Source organism: Dasypus novemcinctus, chromosome X (assembly GCF_030445035.2).
Source record: "Dasypus novemcinctus isolate mDasNov1 chromosome X, mDasNov1.1.hap2, whole genome shotgun sequence".
Lineage (NCBI taxonomy): Eukaryota > Metazoa > Chordata > Mammalia > Cingulata > Dasypodidae > Dasypus > Dasypus novemcinctus.
In genome coordinates this window covers 80,127,042-80,145,988 of record NC_080704.1, presented here as the reverse complement: position 1 = coordinate 80,145,988, position 18,947 = coordinate 80,127,042, and the positions used below count along the sequence as shown (strand labels likewise).

At 39.5% G+C, this 18,947-nt stretch overlaps 1 protein-coding gene across 1 annotated transcript in view; it reads left to right on the top strand.

Moving 5' to 3' along the window:
* ERCC6L (ERCC excision repair 6 like, spindle assembly checkpoint helicase) overlaps positions 1-16,820 on the top strand; it is a 36,868-nt gene extending 20,048 nt beyond the window's left edge. Inside the window, exon 2 of the mRNA XM_058291825.1 lies at positions 12,760-16,820. Within this exon, the coding sequence (XP_058147808.1) occupies positions 12,760-16,462 (3,703 nt within the window). The 3' untranslated portion in view covers positions 16,463-16,820. The remainder of the gene's footprint in view (positions 1-12,759) is intronic.
* The last annotated feature ends 2,127 nt before the right edge of the window (positions 16,821-18,947 follow it).

Here is an 18,947-nt window from a genome sequence, read left to right as displayed (position 1 = left end):
CTCTAAAGCTGATATCATCTGAGTATATAGTATTACTACTTTCCTATTTGGATGCATTTTATTTCTTTTTTCTTACTTAATTACTTTGGCTAGAACATCTAGTACAATGTTGAATAGCAGTGGGGAAAGTGGGCAGCCTTATCTTGTCCCTGATAGGGAAAAGTGTTCAGTCTTTTACCATTACTTATGATGTTAGTTGTGGATTTTTCATATATATCCTTTATCAGGTTGAGGAAGTTTCCTTCTATTCCTAGTGTATTGAGTGAAAGGGTGCTTAATTTTGTCAAATTCTTTTTTCCTGAGTCTTTTGAGATCAACATGTGGTTTGTGTCTTTCATTCCATGAATGTGGTGTATTAAATTGATTTTTTAGAATGTTGAACCTCCCTTGTATTCCAGGGATAAATCCCTTTAATATACTGTTGAATTTGGTTTGCTAGTGTTTTGTTGAGGATTTTTTTGTATCTATATTCATAAGGGATATTCGTCTGTAGTTTTCTTCTGATGAATTTGTCCGATTTTGTTATTACAGTAATATTGATCTCATAGTTTGAGTTAAGAAGTGTTCCCTCTTTTTCTATGTTTTGGAAGAGTTTGAGAAGAATTAATGTTAATTCTTATTTAAATGTTTGATAGAATTCACCATTGAAGATACCTGGGCCTGCACATTTCTATAGTGAGAGGATTTTTATTACTAATTCAACTTCTTGACTTGTTATAGTCTGTTCAGACTTTCTATTTCTTCTTGGTTCAGTTTTGGTAATTTTGTGTTCCTAGGAATTTGTCCATTTCATATGGATTATCAATTTTTGACAGTGTTCTCATACTCTTTTTTAAAAACAAATTTCTGTAAGGTCATTAGTAATGTCCCCTCCTTTATTGCTGATGTTAGTAAGTCATTCCTATTTTCTCTTTTTTCTTGGTTAGTCTAGCTAAATGTCAATTTTGATGATCTTTTTAGGGAAACAACTTTTGGTTTTGTGGGTTTTCTCTATTTTCTATTTCATTTATTTCTACCCTAATCTTTATTACTTCCTTCCTTTTGCTTAACTGTGGGCTTAGTTTGTTCTCCTTTTCCTAGTTTTTTTCTTAAGATGGAAGGTTATGTTACTGATTTTGTGATCTTCTGTTTTAAATTTCCCTCTATGCGCTACTTTCACTGCATCCCATAAATTTTAATTTTTTTTTCATTCATCTCAAATTATTGTCTAATTTTTTTGTGATTTCTTCTTTGACACATTGGTTATTTAAGAGTATGTTGCTTTAGTTCCACAAACTTGTGAGTTCTCCAAATTTTCTTCTGTTACTAATGTCTAATTTCATTCCTCTGTGCTCAGATAACATATTTTGAATGATTTCAATCTTTTAAAGTTTATCGAGACGTGTTTTGAAGTTTATCAAGACGTGTTCTATGTGTACTGAGAAGAATATAATTCTGTTCTTCATGGGTACAGTATTCTATAGATATCTATTAGGTCTGGTTGCATTATAATATTCAAATCTTATTTCATTGCTCATCTTCTGTCTAGTTCTATCCATTATGGAAAGTGAGCTATTGAAGCCTCCAACTGTAATTGTTGAATTATTTATTTCTCCCTTCAAAACTGTTAGATTTTGCTTCATATAGTTTAGGACTCTTTTGTTAGGTGTGATATGTTTACAACTGGATTGACCTTTTTATTATTATGAAATGTATTTTGTCTCTAGTGAACAATTTTTGGCTTAGAGGGTGCTCCTTCTAATATATTTTTTAAAAGATTTATTTATTTATTTTTTATTCCCCTCCCCTTCTCTGACCTCCGCCTCCCTGCAGTTGTCTGCTCTCTGTGTCCATTCGCTGTGTGTTCTTCTGTGTCTGCTCGTATTCTTATCAACGGCACCGGGAATCCGTGTCTTTTTTTGTTGCATCATCTTGCTGTGTCAGCTCTCCGTGTGTGCAGCACCACTCCTGGGCAGGCATCACTTTTATCACTCTGGGCGGCTCTCCTTGGGGGACGCACTCCTTGCACGTGGGGTTCTCTCATGCAGGGAACACCCCTGCATGCCAGGGCACTCTTTGTGTGTATTAGCACTGCACGTGGGCCAGCTCATCACATGGGTCAGGAGGCCCTAGGTTTGAATCCTGGACCTCCCATGTGGTAGGCGGACGCTCTGTTCATTGAACCAAATCCATTTCCTTCCTTCTAATATTTTTATACTCACTTCAGTTTTCTTTTGGTTAATGTTTGCATGTTATATCTTTTCCATCCTTGTACTGTCAACATATTTGTGTCTCTGAATCTAAAGTGTGTCTCTTGTAGACAACATATAGTGGGATCCAGTATTTTATTCATTCTCCCAATGTCAGGCTTTTAATTGGAGAGTTTAATCCATTTACATTTAACCTAATTACTGGTAAAGTAGCATGTATATTTGCCATACAGCTATTTGTTTTCTATATGTCTTATGTTCCTCCCCCCCACTGTTCCTTCATTATGCCTTCTTTTATATTTCATAGTTATTTTCTGGTGTGTCGTTATTTATTTATTTTTAACGTACCTTTTTAATTCCTTTGCTTTTCCTTCCTTCCTCCCTCCCTCCCTCCTCCCCTCCCACCGGAGATTGAACCCAGGACCTCATACATGGGAAGCAGGCACTCAGCCACTGAGCTACATCTGCTCATCAATGGCAGTTGTTTTTGTTTTGTTTTGTTTTGTTTTGTTTTTAAGAGATACTGGGGAATGAACTTGGGACCTCATACATGGGAAGGAGGCAATCAACTACTTCAGCTGTATCTGCTCTCAACATTAAAGCTTGTTTCTTTTATTATATTTATAAGTTATTTTCTTGGTGGTTGCCCTGGGTGTTACAGTTAACATTAATTTACAACAATTTATTTGGATTACTACCAACTTAATTTCTTTCGTTTTTTTTTTATTTTTTTATCTTTTTTTTATTGTTATATTTAAAAAAATATCAGGTCCCCATATACCACCCACTCCCCTCACCCCACTCCTCAATTAACAAAAACCTCCTTCATCATCATGGGACATTCATTGCACTTGGTGAATACATCTCTGAGCACTGCTGCACCACATGGTCAGTGGTCCACATTATATTTTACACTCTCCCCCAGTCCACCCAGTGGGCCATGGGAGGACATACAATGTCCAGTAACTGTCCCTGCAGCACCACCCAGGACAACTCCAAGTCCTGAAAATGCCCCCACATCACATCTCTTCTTCCCATTCCCTACCCTCAGCAGCTACCATGGCTACTTTCTCCACACCAATGCTACATTTTCTTTGATTACTAATCATAATAGTTCATGAATAGAATATCACTAAGTCCACTCTAATCCATACTCTATTTGTCCATCCTGTGGACCCTGGAATGTTGTGTCCACTCCACATCTATATCAAGAGGGGGCTTAGATTCTACATGGATGCTGGATGCAATCCTCCTGCTTTCAGTTGTAGGTACTCTTGGCTCCCTGGTGTGGTGGTTGACCTTCTTCAACTCCATGTTAGCTGAGAGGGGTAAGTCCAATAAACCAGAGTGTAGGAGCTGAAGTCTGTTGAGGCTCAGGGCCTGGCTATCACATAGTCAGTCCAGAGATTCAGGACCCCTGGGTATATATTAAACCCCAGCACCCACTACAGTTCCGGTAAAAGTAACAGGAGAGGCTTGTGAACAAAGATTACATCTGAGTCCATCTCCATCACACAGAAACACAAACTCCAAAGTACGGCCAACTGAGATGGCACTGAACTGCATCTGCCATGACTGTAGAATCTGTGGGTCTCTGTAGCCCTCAGAAGAACCAATACCTGGGGTTGTAGCTACTTTATCTGTCTCAGGGACTCTGCTGAGGTGTGCATAAGGGCAACCCCTCTGATAACCTCCCGGCTCTTTTTGGAGACTCATAGCCATATAAACTCATTTGTCCTTTCCATTTCCCCCTATGATTCAGGCCAAAAAGCATTTTTAACTTCTGATATTACATGTAGGCTGAGATTTTCTGCTGGTCTGAGTTGACCCTTTTATTCAAGGTCATTTTCTGGTTACATCATCAGCTGGTACTTGGTAGTAATCCCTCAGTGCCAGGGAGGCTCATCCCTGGGAGTCATTTCCCACGCTGGGGTGAAGGCAACGCATTTACATGCTGAGTTGGCTTCAAGACTGGCCACATTTGAGCAGCACAGAGGCTCTCAGGAGGTAACTCTTAGGTACCCTGCAGCTCTAGGCCTTGTTCTTATTTCAGGCCCACAGGCTTACAAGCATAGTCATTAGTATCAAGGGCTCATGGTTGGACCGTCCTTTTTTGGTCTTTGCTGTTGCACTTGGGGGATTGTGGCTGTTCCATTAGGGACTATGATAGAGCTCCCCTGGCTAGGAACTCAGCACTCCCTCAGTTGTCATTTTTAACTGTAACCACTATAAAAATATGCAAACATTTTTATGTACCCTGGATATATGCCCTGGAGAACTCTCTGCCAACCATGTGTCCCCTGTCAATAACATTCCACACCAGTATTCCTCCCCTGCCATTATTGAACCTCTCTGTGATCCAAAACTTCTTAAAAAGTGAAGCCCAATATATTGCCAGGTTCCATTAATGGTAAAATGGAATCTAGTGATGAGTTTAAAGGTTAGATAGAGAATACATATTAATTTGGAAAAATTAAGGTAAAAATAAATTGGAGTATTAAAGAAAATATCTTTTGATGTGCAAAAGTTTTTAAGTTTGATGAAGTCCAATTTATCTATTTTTCTTTTCTTTCTCATGCTTTTAGTTTTATTTCTAAGAATACATTGCCTAATATAAGCTGATTTTCCTCTATGATTTCTTCTAAGGTTTTTATAGATTTAGCTCTTTTATTTAAGGTGTTGATGAAATTTGAATTAGTTTTTGTATATGGTGTGAAGTAGGGGTCAAATTTCATTCTTTTGCAAGTGGACATCATCCACATTGTTTGTCCAACATCATTTGTTGAAAAGACTGTTCTTTTCCAATTGAGTGGACTTAGCACCCTTGTCAAATCGATTGGCTATAGATGTATGGGTTTAGTTTATGAACTCTCAAATATATACCATTGATCTATTTGTCTGTCCTTTCATGCCAGTACCATACTGGTTTTTTTTTTTGTTTGTTTATACAACTTTATTGACGAAAAATAAGTGAAATTACTAGCAGCTATTAGTTGATCACTTATCCATTGACAACTTGCATCATTTATTCAGTGTTATATTAAACAGTGTTTTGGAAGATGGACTAACTGGTAGGTCCAAGCTTCCTAACAATTTAAATGAAAATTACAAAATGTTTGAGGCCCTATTTTGGAATACAAAGGATGTTTGACTTCCAATTTCCATTCTCTGTAGAACAAGAACAGGTTGTTACTTTATTGACATGAATAAAATACATCACATATTCTGTTCTGATGATGCTATAAATTCAGTACCAGTTCTCTAGACATATCAGTTATGAGTATAAAGTATATCATGTAACCTCAAATCTCTAATAGTGGAAAGCTTAAACAAAATGGATGCTGCATTCATGTGGAGAAAGTGGCCAAGTAGCTGTTGAGGGAAGGGAGAGGGAAGAAGAGATATGATGTGGGGGCATTTTTTCAGGACTTGGAGTTGTCCTGGGTGGTGCTGCAGGGACAGATGCTGGACATTGTATGTCCTGCCATGGCCCACTGGGTGGACTGGGGAGAGTATAAACTACAATGTAAACCATTATCCATGTGGTGCAGCAGTGCTCCAAAATATATTTACCAAAGGCAATGAATGTCCCACAGCGATGAAAGAGGTTGTTGCTGTGGGAGGAGTGGGGTGAGGGGGTTGGGGGGGTGTATGGGGACCTCTTATATTTTTTGAATGTAACATTAAAAAAAGAAAAAAGAAAAAAACCCGGATGCTGCAGTAATGTTGCTTTCTTTGATGTGACAACTGAGTATCCATCTCCCTCCCCCTCAGATGACTTCTTCACCATGTTAGAGGAGTGAGGAATGGTTTTAGTCTCATAATCAAGTTAGAGTGAAGACACTGGCTACATAATACACATGCTCCATTAAACAAAATTGTTCTCTTGAAACTAATTTACAGTTTCTGAAAGCAGTTATTGAGAAATGGATGTGGCTCAACCAGTTGGGCTCCCGTCTACCATAAAGGAGGTCCAGGGTTTGATCCCCAGGGCCTCCTGATGAGGGCAAGCTGGCTCACATGGCCAGCTGGCCCTGGCAGAGTGCCAGCCCATGTGGGAATGTCGCCCCACACAGGAGTGCTGCCCTGCGTGGGAATGCCACCCAGTATGGGAAAGCTGCCCTGCGCAGGAGTGCCGGCTGATGTGGATAGCTGGCGCAGCAGGATGACACAATAAGAGACACAGGAGAGAAAATAAGACGACCAAGCAGAATAGGGAGTTGAGGTGGTGCAGGAGCGTAATCGCTTCTCCCTCATTCTGGAAGGTCCCAGGATTGGTTCCCAGAGCCGCCTAATGAGAATACAAGCAGACACAGAAGAACACACGGCAAATGGACACAGAGAGCAAACAGTGGGGGGAACAGTGCTGGGAGGGAGAAATAAAAAAAATAAATCTTACAAAAAAAATAAAAGCAGTTATTGTCTAAAGCTGGAAGAACTTAAATCTTCTCAGATGAGTATGTGAGTGAATGGAAGGCGGTAAATAAAAATAATAAAAGATGAGGTCTGATAGAGGAGAAACTGGATAAGAAAATCAAGAAAGGAACAGTAATTTAAAGTTTACTCCAGCTATAATGCAGGTTATTCTGACTTTAAGGTCGCATCACATGACATACTTCTGAGTTCATTCCCGAGGTATGTTGTTGTACTTATCTCTATTTTATAGATCTGTGCAATCTCTGGCACTAGGGGATCGTCTGGATTCGGATCAGATAGCAGTGAACAAATAGACAAAAGAACTTTAGAAATCATTAAATCATTAATCATTAAGTCTTAGAATACTGAGGCAAATGCTGCCATTACTGTTAATATTAGGATGCTACATTCTTGTTATAAATGCAACCTTAAGTGGTTTGAAGGAGTGGTCTGTAGGAAAATGATTTGTCCAAAAGAATACACCGCCTTGATTATGGGCTGTCATTATGTCATTAGGTCCCATAATTGTGGCTTGCCAATGAAACATATCATTCCCAACTGGACTTGTAGAACACTGCGCTGGGAGGGGTCATGGGCCAAATCACTAAGTTCCTTTTTAATCCGTTTCAGTGCCATAGTCTGTGCTTTTCATCTGTCTCAGCAGTATCTTGGTGTGTGCTCAAAGGTCTGGCCCAAGCTCTTGATTACTATGGTGGTGGAGAAAGACAATATCTTCACCCACATCGGTTCTACCAGTTACAGGTGCAGACAGGCCTGGCCTTCTGGCAAGCTCCGAACTCAGTCAGAGCTGGTGTGGTTCCTGGTGCCTCCCAAGCCCTATGGGGCTCATGCACATGAATAGCCACAAGATACCGTACTGTTTTTTTTTTTAAGATTTATAATTTTTTTTATTTCTCTCCCCTTCCCCGTCCCCCCCACCCCAGTTGTCTGCTCTGTGTCCATTTGCTGTGTGTTCTTCTGTGTCTACTTGTATTCTTGTCAGTGGCACCTGGAATCCATGTCTCTTTGTTGTATCATCTTACTGCGTCAGCTCTCCGTGTGTGCAGCATCACTCCTGGGCAGGCTGCACTTTTTTTGTGCTGGGCAGCTCTCATGGGGCACACTCCTTGCACATGGGGCTCCCCTATGTGGGGGACACCCCTGTGTGGCACAGCACTCCTTTTGTGCATCAGCACTTGCCCGTGGGCCAGTTCACCACACAGGTCAGGAGCCCCTGGGTTTGAACCTTGGACCTCCCATGTGGTAGGCAGATGCCCTATCTGTTGGGCCAAATCTGCTTCCCACCATACTGTTTTGATTACTGTAGCTTTGTGGTAATTTTTCTTAGGAAGTACTGGGGGGTGAACCTAGGACCTTGTACGTGGGAAGCAGGTGCTCAACCACTTGAGTTCTATCCATTTCATGTAGTAAGTTTTGAAATGAAGAGTATGAATCCTTCAACTTGTTTATTTTTCAAGATTTTTATGGCTTTTTGGGGTTTCCTACTATTCCATGTGAATTTGATGACTTGCTTTTCCGGTTTTGCAAGAAAGGCTACTGGAATTTTGTTTGGGATTACTTTGAGTCTGTAGATTGCTTTGGGGAGTATTGACATCTTAGTAATGTTAAGTTTTCCAATTCTATTTAATTTTAAAAAGTGTTAAAAAGTCAATCAATGTAATATACCACATTAATAAACTGATCATGAAAAATTAAAAAAAAATTGTTTCCAATTCGTGAGCCTGGATGTCTTTCCATTTATATAAGTCTTCCTTAATTTCTTTCAGCAGTGTTTTGTAGCTAGTCTTTTAGAAGCTTTCATAAACTGAATATTTTCCTTTAGTTCCTTTGCAGATTGTTCATTACTGGTGTACAGAAATAATTGATTTTTCTGTGTTGAATCTTGTACCCTCAATTTTGCTGAAATTGTTTATTAGCTCTAGTAGCTTTCTTGTGAATTTCTTTTGAATTCTTCTGGAATATATATGTGTGTGTATATAGATATAATCACATCATCTGTGAATAGGGAAGTTAGCTTCTTCCTTTCCAATTCAGATGCCTTTATTTCTTTTTCTTGCCTATTTGCACTGGCCAGAACATCCAAGACACTGTTGAATAGCAGTGGTGAAAGCAGGCATCCTTGTCTTGTTTCTGACCTTAAGGGTAAGTTTTCAGTCTTTCACCATTGTATATGATCTTAGCTGGGGGTTTTCATATATGTCCTTTATCATGTTGAGGAAATTCTCTTCTATTCCTAGTTGGCTGTGTGTTTTTATCAAGAAAGGGTACTAGATTTCATCAAATACCTTTTCTGCATCAACTGAATTGGTCATGTGGTTTTATCTCTTCATTTTATTAGTGTGGTATATTACATTGATTAGTTTTTTTAAAATTATATTTTATTTTTAAAGGAATTTTAGATTATGTAAATGTTACCTAAAAAATATAAGGAATTTCAATATGCCTCACTCTCTCCCCCTCCCACACTTTCCCACACTAACAACATTCTTCATTACTGTGGTACATTTGTTACAATTGATGAACACATATTGAAGCACTGATACTAACTGTGGACTACAGTTTACATTATAGTTTACATTATGTCCCGCACAATTTTGTTAAACTACTCTTCCATTTCTAGGATAAACCTCACTTGTTTATGGTGTATAATTCTTTTAATGTGCTATGGATTCAGTTAGCTAGTATCATGTGGAGGATTTTTGCATCTATTGTCATAAAGGATATTGATCTGTAATTTTCTTCTCCTGTGATATCTTCATCTGGCTTTGGGATTAGGGTTGTACTGGCCTTATATAATGAGTTAGGAAGTGTTCTTTCCTTTTCAAATTTTTGAAAGCATTCGAGGATTGGTGTTAATTCATCTTTGAATGTTTGGTAAAATTCACCTGTGCAGAAGCCATCTGGTTTTGGACTTTTTTTTGGAGGTTTTATATTACTGATTGAGTTCCTTTACTTGTTATTTGCCTGTTGAGATCTTCTATTTTTTTCTTGAAAAAAAACTGTAATTCGGGTGTTTCCAGGAATTTGTTTCATCTAAGTTATCTGGTTTGTTGACTAAATAGAATCCTTTTTATTTCTGAAAGGTTGGTAGTAATGTCCACACTTAAATTTTTTATTTACTTGTGTCCTGTTTTTTTCTTTGTCAGTCTAGATAAAGGTTCATCCATTTTATCTTTCCAAAGTACCAACATTTAGTTTCATTGACTGTTTATTTTCTCTTCTCTATTTCATTCATTTCCACTCTAATCTTTATTATTTCCTTCCTTTTGTTCACTGTGGGTTTAGTTTGTTCTTTTTCTAGTTTTTCCAGGTGTAAGCTTAGGGCACTGATTTGATATTTTCTTTTTTTTTTTTAAGATTTTAATTATTTATTTCTCCTCCCAACCCACCCATTGTCTGCTTTCTGTGTCCATTCGCTGTGTGTTCTTTCTGTGTCTGCTTGTATTCTCATTGGGGGCTCTGGGAACCAATCCTGGACCTTTTGGAGTGGGAGAGAGGTGATCATTCTCTTGTGCCACCTCAGCTCCCTGTTCTGCTGCATCTTCTTATTGTCTCTCCTCTGTGTCTCTTGTTGCGTCATCTTGCTGTGCCAGCTCTCCGAGTCGGCCGCCACTTCTGTGCGGGGCAGCATTCCTGCGTGGGGTTGGATTCCCACTTGAGGCGGCACGCTGTGTGGGCTAGCTCAGCGTGAGGACCAGCTTGCCTTCACCAGGAGGCCCTGAACATCAAACCCTGGACATCCTATATGGTAAACAGGAGCCCAACTGCTTGAGCCACATCTGTTTCCAGATATTTTCTTTTTAAATGTGTTTATAGCTATAAAAATTTCTCACTCAGGCACTGCCTTTGCTGCATTCCGTAAGTTTTGGGATATTGTATTTTGGTTTTCATTTATCTCAAGATATTTTATAATTTCTCTCGTGGTATTTTTTCTTTTTTAATTTATTGAAGTATATCATACATAGAAATATATAAACAATAAGTATATAATAATAGTTGTGAACTTACAAAACAAACATATAACATCATACAGGACTCTCATAACTACCACCAATACCATTCATTGTTGTTAAACCTTTTTAATTAATGATTAAAGAGCATTATCAAAATATTACTACTAACCAAATTATTTTCTAGAGGCTTATCTTATTCCTTTAACTGGCCGTATCTTCCTGTTTCTTGGTGTGGATTATAATTTTTTGTTGGTGTCTTGACATCTGAATTACTAGAGGTTTTATTCTGGGTGTAGTTTTTCTCTTCAGTTTAGGGCTTCCTGCCCTTTTTCCCTTGCTGGTTGTGTAGTAGGAGCCAAGGTTGTAATTGGTGGTATAAGCTGTGGAGGCTCAAGCTGCCCCCATTGAGCCAGGGCCCAATGAAGCTTCTCCCAACTTTGTCCTTTGCCAGGGGTAGGGACAGAGTTATAGCTGTGTGGAATAATCCAAGTCATGTAGGCCTAGACTCTAGTTTCCCAGAGAGACTGATGAAGATTCACGTCCCTTTCTTCCCTGCCTAGGGTGGGGATGGCACTGCAGATGTGGGCAGCAGTCTATGCAATGCGGGTCCAAGATGACAGCAATTGCCCTTGTAGACTTCCTATTATTCAATCTGTGTCAGCCAAAGGTACTTGCAGTACCTGGATAAGCTGGTGCAGGGCCTGCCAGCCTCCTCCTTGCTAGAGGTGGGGCTTAAGTGTAGTTTAGGGCTGCAGGCCGAACTGGGTGAAAGAAATTGGTTCCTATTGTCACTGTGATTTTCGCTTATCCTGGCTTCCCCTCATGCTGGGTGCGGAGTCAAAATGGCAGCCAACGGTCTCGTTCTGACTTGGACAGATTCACACCCTAGCTGTTCCTAGGGTTATACATTAGCTAGATGAGTCTACTAATCAGTAGCCCAAACTGGTGGCTGACCTCCTCCTCCTCCCCTGTTTTTGGGAAATGGAACTTCAGATTCCACCACAGAATAGCTCCTGGGATGGTTTGCACTGCCAAAGTAGAACAATCACCGACCTCCGTGGCTTGGCTGGTAGTTTCCCGGAGAGGCTGGTCCAGTTTCCCCCAGCTTCCTCCCTGCCGGAGATGGGGCCAGCGCCCAGCCTAGAGCTGCAATTTGATCTGGATGGAAAGAAGCCAGTCCCTACCAGCACTGTGATTTTCAGTCCGCCCCGCTTCTCCTTGTGCCAGGTGCGGAGTTAAGATGGCGGCTACTGGCCTCTTTCTGACCAGGACAGGTTCACACTTTAGCTGTTCTTAGGATTATACTTTAGTCTGCTGAATTTACTAATTAGTGGCTGAAGTTGGTGCCCAACCGTCTCTTCCTCCGTTTTTGGGAAGTGGCGCTTTCAATTCCAGCCACAGAATAGCTCCCGAGGAGCCTTATGCCTCTGGTGTTGGATGGGCACTGGCCTCCAGGGCATGGAGCCCTCTACTTACAAATCTTCTCTGCAGATGGGCAGTTTCTTCCTTCCATTCCTTCAAGGATGTTGCAAGATGCTCTTCTGGTCTCCTGGAGCCCCCAAACAGGTGCTTCAGCTAGGTCCAGAGCTCTGGGTGTTTACTAACTGCCCTGTAGCAGGAGCTGACTCTAGGAGCTCCTTACTCCACCACCATTTTGCTGGTTGTAGGAAGAAGGGAATTTTAAGGAGGGAATGATCAAGTATCAAATGAATTACAGATGTCCAGAAAAATAAGACCTGGGAAGTTCCTGTCTATCTTTCTTATTTCCATTCCCACACATACATATGTTTGTTTGTTTCACAACAAATACCATTCTATACTTTTTTTTTTAAGGCGGTACTGGGGATTGAACCCAGGACCTCATGTGGCAGGCAGGCACTCAACCCCTTAGCTACATCTATACTTTTTACAAGTGGCTTTTTTTTTTTTAAATACCATGGAATCACTAACCTTTGCACATTAATTTCCCACAACAACTGCCTAAAGAAGGTGTTGCTGGCAGTGTCTGCTGGATATTTGAGTCTTAGTCAGCTTTCATTGGCATCTTCTGTGCTAATCTTTTCCATCCTTTACTAAGGATGTTAAAAGCCCTACTGTAGTTTGGATTCCAAAATGAACTCTAAATAGAGTTCTTAAACTGCTTCCTTCCTTTATAATTGTCTGTTTTAATTTTTTTACAGATATGTGAAAGAGGCCAAAGAAGCAACTAAGAATGGAGATCTGGATGAAGCGTTGAAACTTTTCAATTTGGCAAAGGACATTTTTCCCAATGAAAAGGTAATGAGCAGAATCCAAAAAATACAGGAAGCCTTGGAAGAGTTGGCCGAACATGGAGATGATGAATTCACAGATGTGTGCAACTGTGGCCTTCTGCTTTATCGAGAACTGCACAACCAGTTATTTGAGCACCAGAAGGAAGGTGTAGCTTTCCTCTATAGCCTATATCGGGATGGAAGAAAAGGTGGTATCTTGGCAGATGATATGGGATTAGGGAAGACTGTTCAAATCATCGCTTTCCTTTCTGGTATGTTTGATGCTGCACTTGTGAATCATGTGCTGCTGATCATGCCTACCAGTCTAATTAGCACATGGGTAAAAGAATTTGCCAAGTGGACTCCAGGAATGAGAGTCAAAGCCTTTCATGGTCCCAGCAAAGATGAACGTATCAGAAACCTCAGTCAGATCCAGCAAAGGAATGGTGTCATTATCACTACATACCAAATGTTAATCAATAATTGGCAGCAACTTTCAAGCTTGAATGGCCAAGTGTTTGTGTGGGACTATGTTATCCTTGATGAAGCACATAAAATAAAAACCTCATCTACTAAGTCAGCAATATGTGCTCGTGCTATCCCTGCAAATAATCGCATCCTCCTCACAGGAACTCCAATCCAGAATAATTTACAAGAATTGTGGTCCCTATTTGATTTTGCTTGTCAAGGGTCCCTGCTAGGAACATTAAAAACTTTTAAAATGGAGTATGAAAATCCTATTACTAGAGCAAGAGAGAAGGATGCTACCCCAGGAGAGAAAGCCCTGGGATTTAAAATATCTGAGAACTTAATGGCAATTATTAAACCCTATTTTCTCAGGAGGACTAAAGAAGAGGTGCAGAAGAAGAAGCCAGACAACCCAGTGACCAGACATAGTGAAGATAATCCAGATGCTGGTGCTATCTGTGAAATGCCCTCTCTTTCCAGGAAAAATGATTTCATTATTTGGATACGTCTTGCACCTTTACAAGAAAAAATATACAGGAAATTTGTGTCTCTGGATCATATCAAGGTGTTGTTAATGGAGACACGCTCACCTTTGGCTGAGCTAGGTGTCTTAAAGAAGTTGTGTGATCATCCTAGGCTGCTGTCTGCACGGGCTTGTCATTTACTGAATCTAGGGGTCCTTGGATTCTCTTCTCAAGATGAAAATGATGGGAAAAATTCCTCTGATGTGGACCGTATTGATCAAGCAACTGATGATACACTGATGGAAGAATCTGGAAAAATGATATTCCTATTGGATCTGCTTAAGAGATTACGAGATGAAGGGCATCAGACTCTGGTGTTTTCTCAATCGAGACAAATCTTAAACATCATTGAACGTCTCCTAAAGAATAGGCACTTCAAGACACTGCGAATAGATGGAACAATTACTCATCTTTTGGAACGAGAAAAAAGAATTCACTTATTCCAGCAAAATAAAGATTACTCTATTTTTCTGCTTACCACCCAAGTTGGCGGTGTGGGTTTAACATTAACTGCAGCAACTAGAGTGATCATTTTTGACCCTAGCTGGAATCCCGCAACCGATGCTCAAGCTGTGGATAGAGTTTACCGAATTGGACAAAAAGAAAATGTTGTAGTTTATAGGCTAATCACTTGTGGGACCGTAGAGGAAAAAATATACAGAAGACAGGTTTTCAAAGACTCATTAATAAGACAAACCACTGGTGATAAGAAGAACCCTTTCAGATATTTTAGTAAACAAGAATTAAGAGAGCTCTTTACCATTGAGGATTTTCAGAACTCTGCAACACAGCTGCAGCTTCAGTCTTTGCATGCTGCTCAGAGGAGATCTGATAAGAAACTAGATGAACATATTGCCTACCTGCACTCTTTGGGGATAGCTGGAATCTCAGACCATGATCTGATGTACACTCATGATCTATCTGGTAATGAAGAACTTGATGTGATAGAAGAATCTAATTACATTCAACAAAGGGTTCAGAAAGCTCAATTCCTTGTTGAATTTGAGTCTCAAAATACAGAACTCCTGATAGAAAGACAAAGGTCTGGAAGTGAAGAGGCCCGGCTGAGAGAACCTATATTTCCTTCTCAAATAAAGAAGAAATGCCCCATATTGAATAAACCACAGCCTCGGCCTTCACCTCTTATTACTACTCATTATACCCAGCAAGAAGATATCAGTTCCCAAATGGCCAGTCTAAACATTGATTATCTGGCTGAAGAGAGTGAGACACAAGGTCTCTCGAATATACAGGTAAACCTTACTGTCCTGCAAGATGGTAGGCACACACATGAAAGTAAATTTGATGCTCAGTTTGCTGCTCCTTTACCAAAAGAATGTGGAAGTGTAGAAGAAATATGGACTGACTCTCTATTGGAAATGACAAAAAACTGTGCAACTGAAAATGAGGTTATACAAAAAGAGGCATTGGGAGCAGGGCTTAAGCAGGAGATACTGCAAGAGGTCCCTCTGGGGGTGGTTAATTATTTACCTAGCAAATCAATCAGAGTTGATCTTGAGCCAAATCAAAGTCAACCAGAGGATGATGAGAGTTTACAGCACTGTAATCTCTGGCCCATTAATCCTGTAACAAGTCAAAATGAAAATACAGAATCGAATACATCCATTATTGAAATAACAAATGACTTGTCAGCATCCCATAGTGGACTGCAGGATGCTCAAGCAAATGGGGCCAAATTGGAAGAGAAATCTTTAGCACTTTCACCACAGTATGCATGTGATTTCAACCTTTTCTTGGAAGATTCTGCTGATAATGGACAAAATCTTTCCATTCAGCCTTTGGTGCATGCTGACAGAGAAAACAGTGTGTGTAGTTCTGTTACTAATTCTAGAGAAGGGCTTGTGCATAGCAAAGCATGTCTCAATTTGGATTTTTCTGAGAAGGATAATGAGCCAGAAGAAGAAATAGTTAATGTTAAAATCAGAAGTAAAGCTAGAAGGATTGTTTCAGATGGTGAAGATGAAGGTGATTCTTTTAAAGATATTTCCAGCACAAATCCATTCAATACATCTCACTTTCACTTCTCATCTGTGAAACAGTTTGATGCTTCAACTCCCAAAAATGACATCAGTTTACCTGGAAGGTTCTTTTCACCTAAAGTATCTGACAGTGGAAATAAGTCTATAAACTCTAGAAGATCTCTGGCTTCTAGGAGGTCTCTTATTAATGTAGTTTTAGACCATGTGGAGGACATGGAGGAAAGACTTGACAACAGCAGTGAGGCAGAGAGTGCTGGAGATTATCTGGAAGAAGGAGCAGAGGAAAGCAGTGGAGAAGCCTCAGAGTACACAGAAGAGGATCCTTCTGGAGAAACCCTGTCGTCAGAAAATAGATCCAGCTGGTTAACTACATCTAAGCCAGATTCTCTAGCTCAGGAGACCTCTATTGGTGACCCTGAGCCTTTGCCTGGGAAGCAGTTGGTTAATTCTCCCCAGGATAAGGCAGTGGAGGCTGTGAATGAGTATGAGACTCTTGTAATGCGTGGAAAAGAGCTGAAAGAATGTGGAAAAATACAGGAAGCTCTAAACTGCTTAGTTAAAGCACTTGACATAAAAAGCGCAGATCCTGAAGTCATGCTCATGACTTTAAGTTTGTATAAGCAACTTAATAAAACTTGAATATATGACATTTTAAAGTGAAAGTCAGTTTAAGGTAATTTGTGTTTCCATAATTGGATTTTTGGGGAGCATGAAACATTTAAAGTTAGATCTCAAAGATCCAAATTTTTGTTTCTAACTCTTGTAAATTCTAGTCCCTTCCTCCCCAAAATAGGTATCTAAGCATTTGATTAATATTTCTTCACTCAAATGTTCTTTTATATATATATATATTAGGATATGCTACAAACTTAATAGAACTGTTATTTTTAGAAAGGTTTTTGTAAAATTATTTTGCCATTCTTAATTTTACTCCGAAAGTGATTACCTTTGTATGTCACACTTCAGGTAAAAAAATTAAAGTTACTTTACTCAAGTATTTTCTTTTCCCTTCATTTCCTTTCATTGAAATGATTTTGGCAAATGCATAATGGAAACTCCTTAGTTTACACAGTAGGTTGTCATCAGTATTCCAAATCTAAGACATGCTTATTAACATGCTATTCTATGCTTTCAGATTAATATAGCAGAAGGCTGAGATAAGGTACCTGGTGCTATTATGATACTTTATCGCTGGTAGCCTGCCCTGGAGTCACTTTTTGATCATTTGGCCATTCTTCATTCGCCATCAACAAGTATTCTCCTTTTCCTCAAACCATGTATCTTCTTGTCTATTTTGACACATGCTATAATTGTATACCTTTGGGTTGTAGATGGAAAAGGAATTTGGTCCCCTCTCAGAAATATAATCTGCAATATAGTACTCTCATCAGAAAAAGGGAACTATCATTTATCTGGTACCTATGTGTAGGTACTCTGTCAGGTGCTCTACATAGGATTCTCATTTTATCCTCATTTCTATTTTTCAACTGAGAAAATTGAAGCTCAGTCACATAGAAAAGGGTGAAACAGGGATTTTTAACTTCTTGTTACCTAGTGAAAAGCTACTACAATTCACATACATGTAAGTTACTTGTAAATTATATGTATATACACACTACTATTCTCATGTTGTGTATATTATAAAAACTTATAAAAAGATAGGAACTTGAACAAGATGAGCTAAAATTTAAATAATAGGTTATTTATCGATGGCACAAAATTTTGCTCTTATAAAGCAATTTTTGGGAGAGTGATGTGATTGACTATATCATTTTTAAAAATCTTGGTGTAACATTTCGTGATTCAGCAATCCACAGATCTGCATCTAAGTACAGCTATCATTTCCCTATGTGGATTTAATGGCTGTCCTAATCCAGGTGAAGGGAATATATCATTTGGCTGTACCCTACATCTTTAGTTTTCAGTCCCTTCCATGAAGCATACAAATGCTTGTTGAAATTAAACTAATAAATTTCTCTTTCCTGATGTAAGAAAGCTAGGACATGATTTATTTGCCTGCTAGGGGGGCCTTCGGGCGTTATATCCATGTGATCTAGACAGTGAATCCTAGCTATTTCTTATTGAAAAAAAAAAACCCAAACTGTTCTGTGTTCTCTGACACTTTGTATTTGAAAAAAAAATGCACACACATTTTAAAATACTCAATATCTAAGGCAGGCCTATTTTTATCTGGGGTTCATGGACAGAATTCAGGGTGTCTGAATTTGGATGGGAAAAAAATTACAACCCCCCAAGACTGTGTATCTGGAATTTAACGTTTCCTTTAATTGGGAATGAAGCAAAAACTGCAGTAGTATTAGCAGTACCTGTGATTTTTTTAAAAAAGATTTATTTATTTATTTATTTCTCTCCCCTTCCTCCCAACCCCGGTTGTCTGCTCTATTTGCTGTGTCTTCTTTTTCCGCTTCTGTTGTTGTGAGCGGCACAGGAATCTGTGTTTCTTTTGTTGTGTCATCTTGTTGTGTCAGCTCTCCGTGTGTGCGGCACCATTCCTGGGCAGGCTGCACTTTCTTTCGTGCTGGGCAGCTCTCCTTATGGGGCACACTTCTTGTGCGTGGGGCTCCCCCACACGGGGGACACCCCTGCGTGGCAGGGCACTCCTTGCGTGCATCAGAACTGTGCATGGGCCAGCTCCACACGGGTCAAGGAGGCCCAGGGTTTGAACTGCAGACCTCCCACGTGGTAGGCGGACGCCCTTACCACTGGGCCAAGTCCGCCGCCCTGTGATTTTGTCACTAATAGAAATCACACAGATTTCATAGTTACTGCAGGTATCTCGAAATACCATTTATATTCATCACTACAAAATCAGAGTGGTTACTGGACTGCCACTAGATCTTATTTTTTAATATATAAAAAGGAGCATATATATATTAAACAGTATAATTTAAAAACTGTTTTGATCATTTTATTTCAATATAATAGATTTTTCTTTGTAATCCTATGTATTTTATTTTATGCATTTTAGAACAACATTCTGAGAAGGGATCCAGAGCCTTGGGCAAACTGCCAAAGGGTTCCATGATACAAAAACAAACGCGCACACACACACACATAAAGAGCCCTGATCTAAGGATATCAAGTAAAAAGTCTCTTACCACCC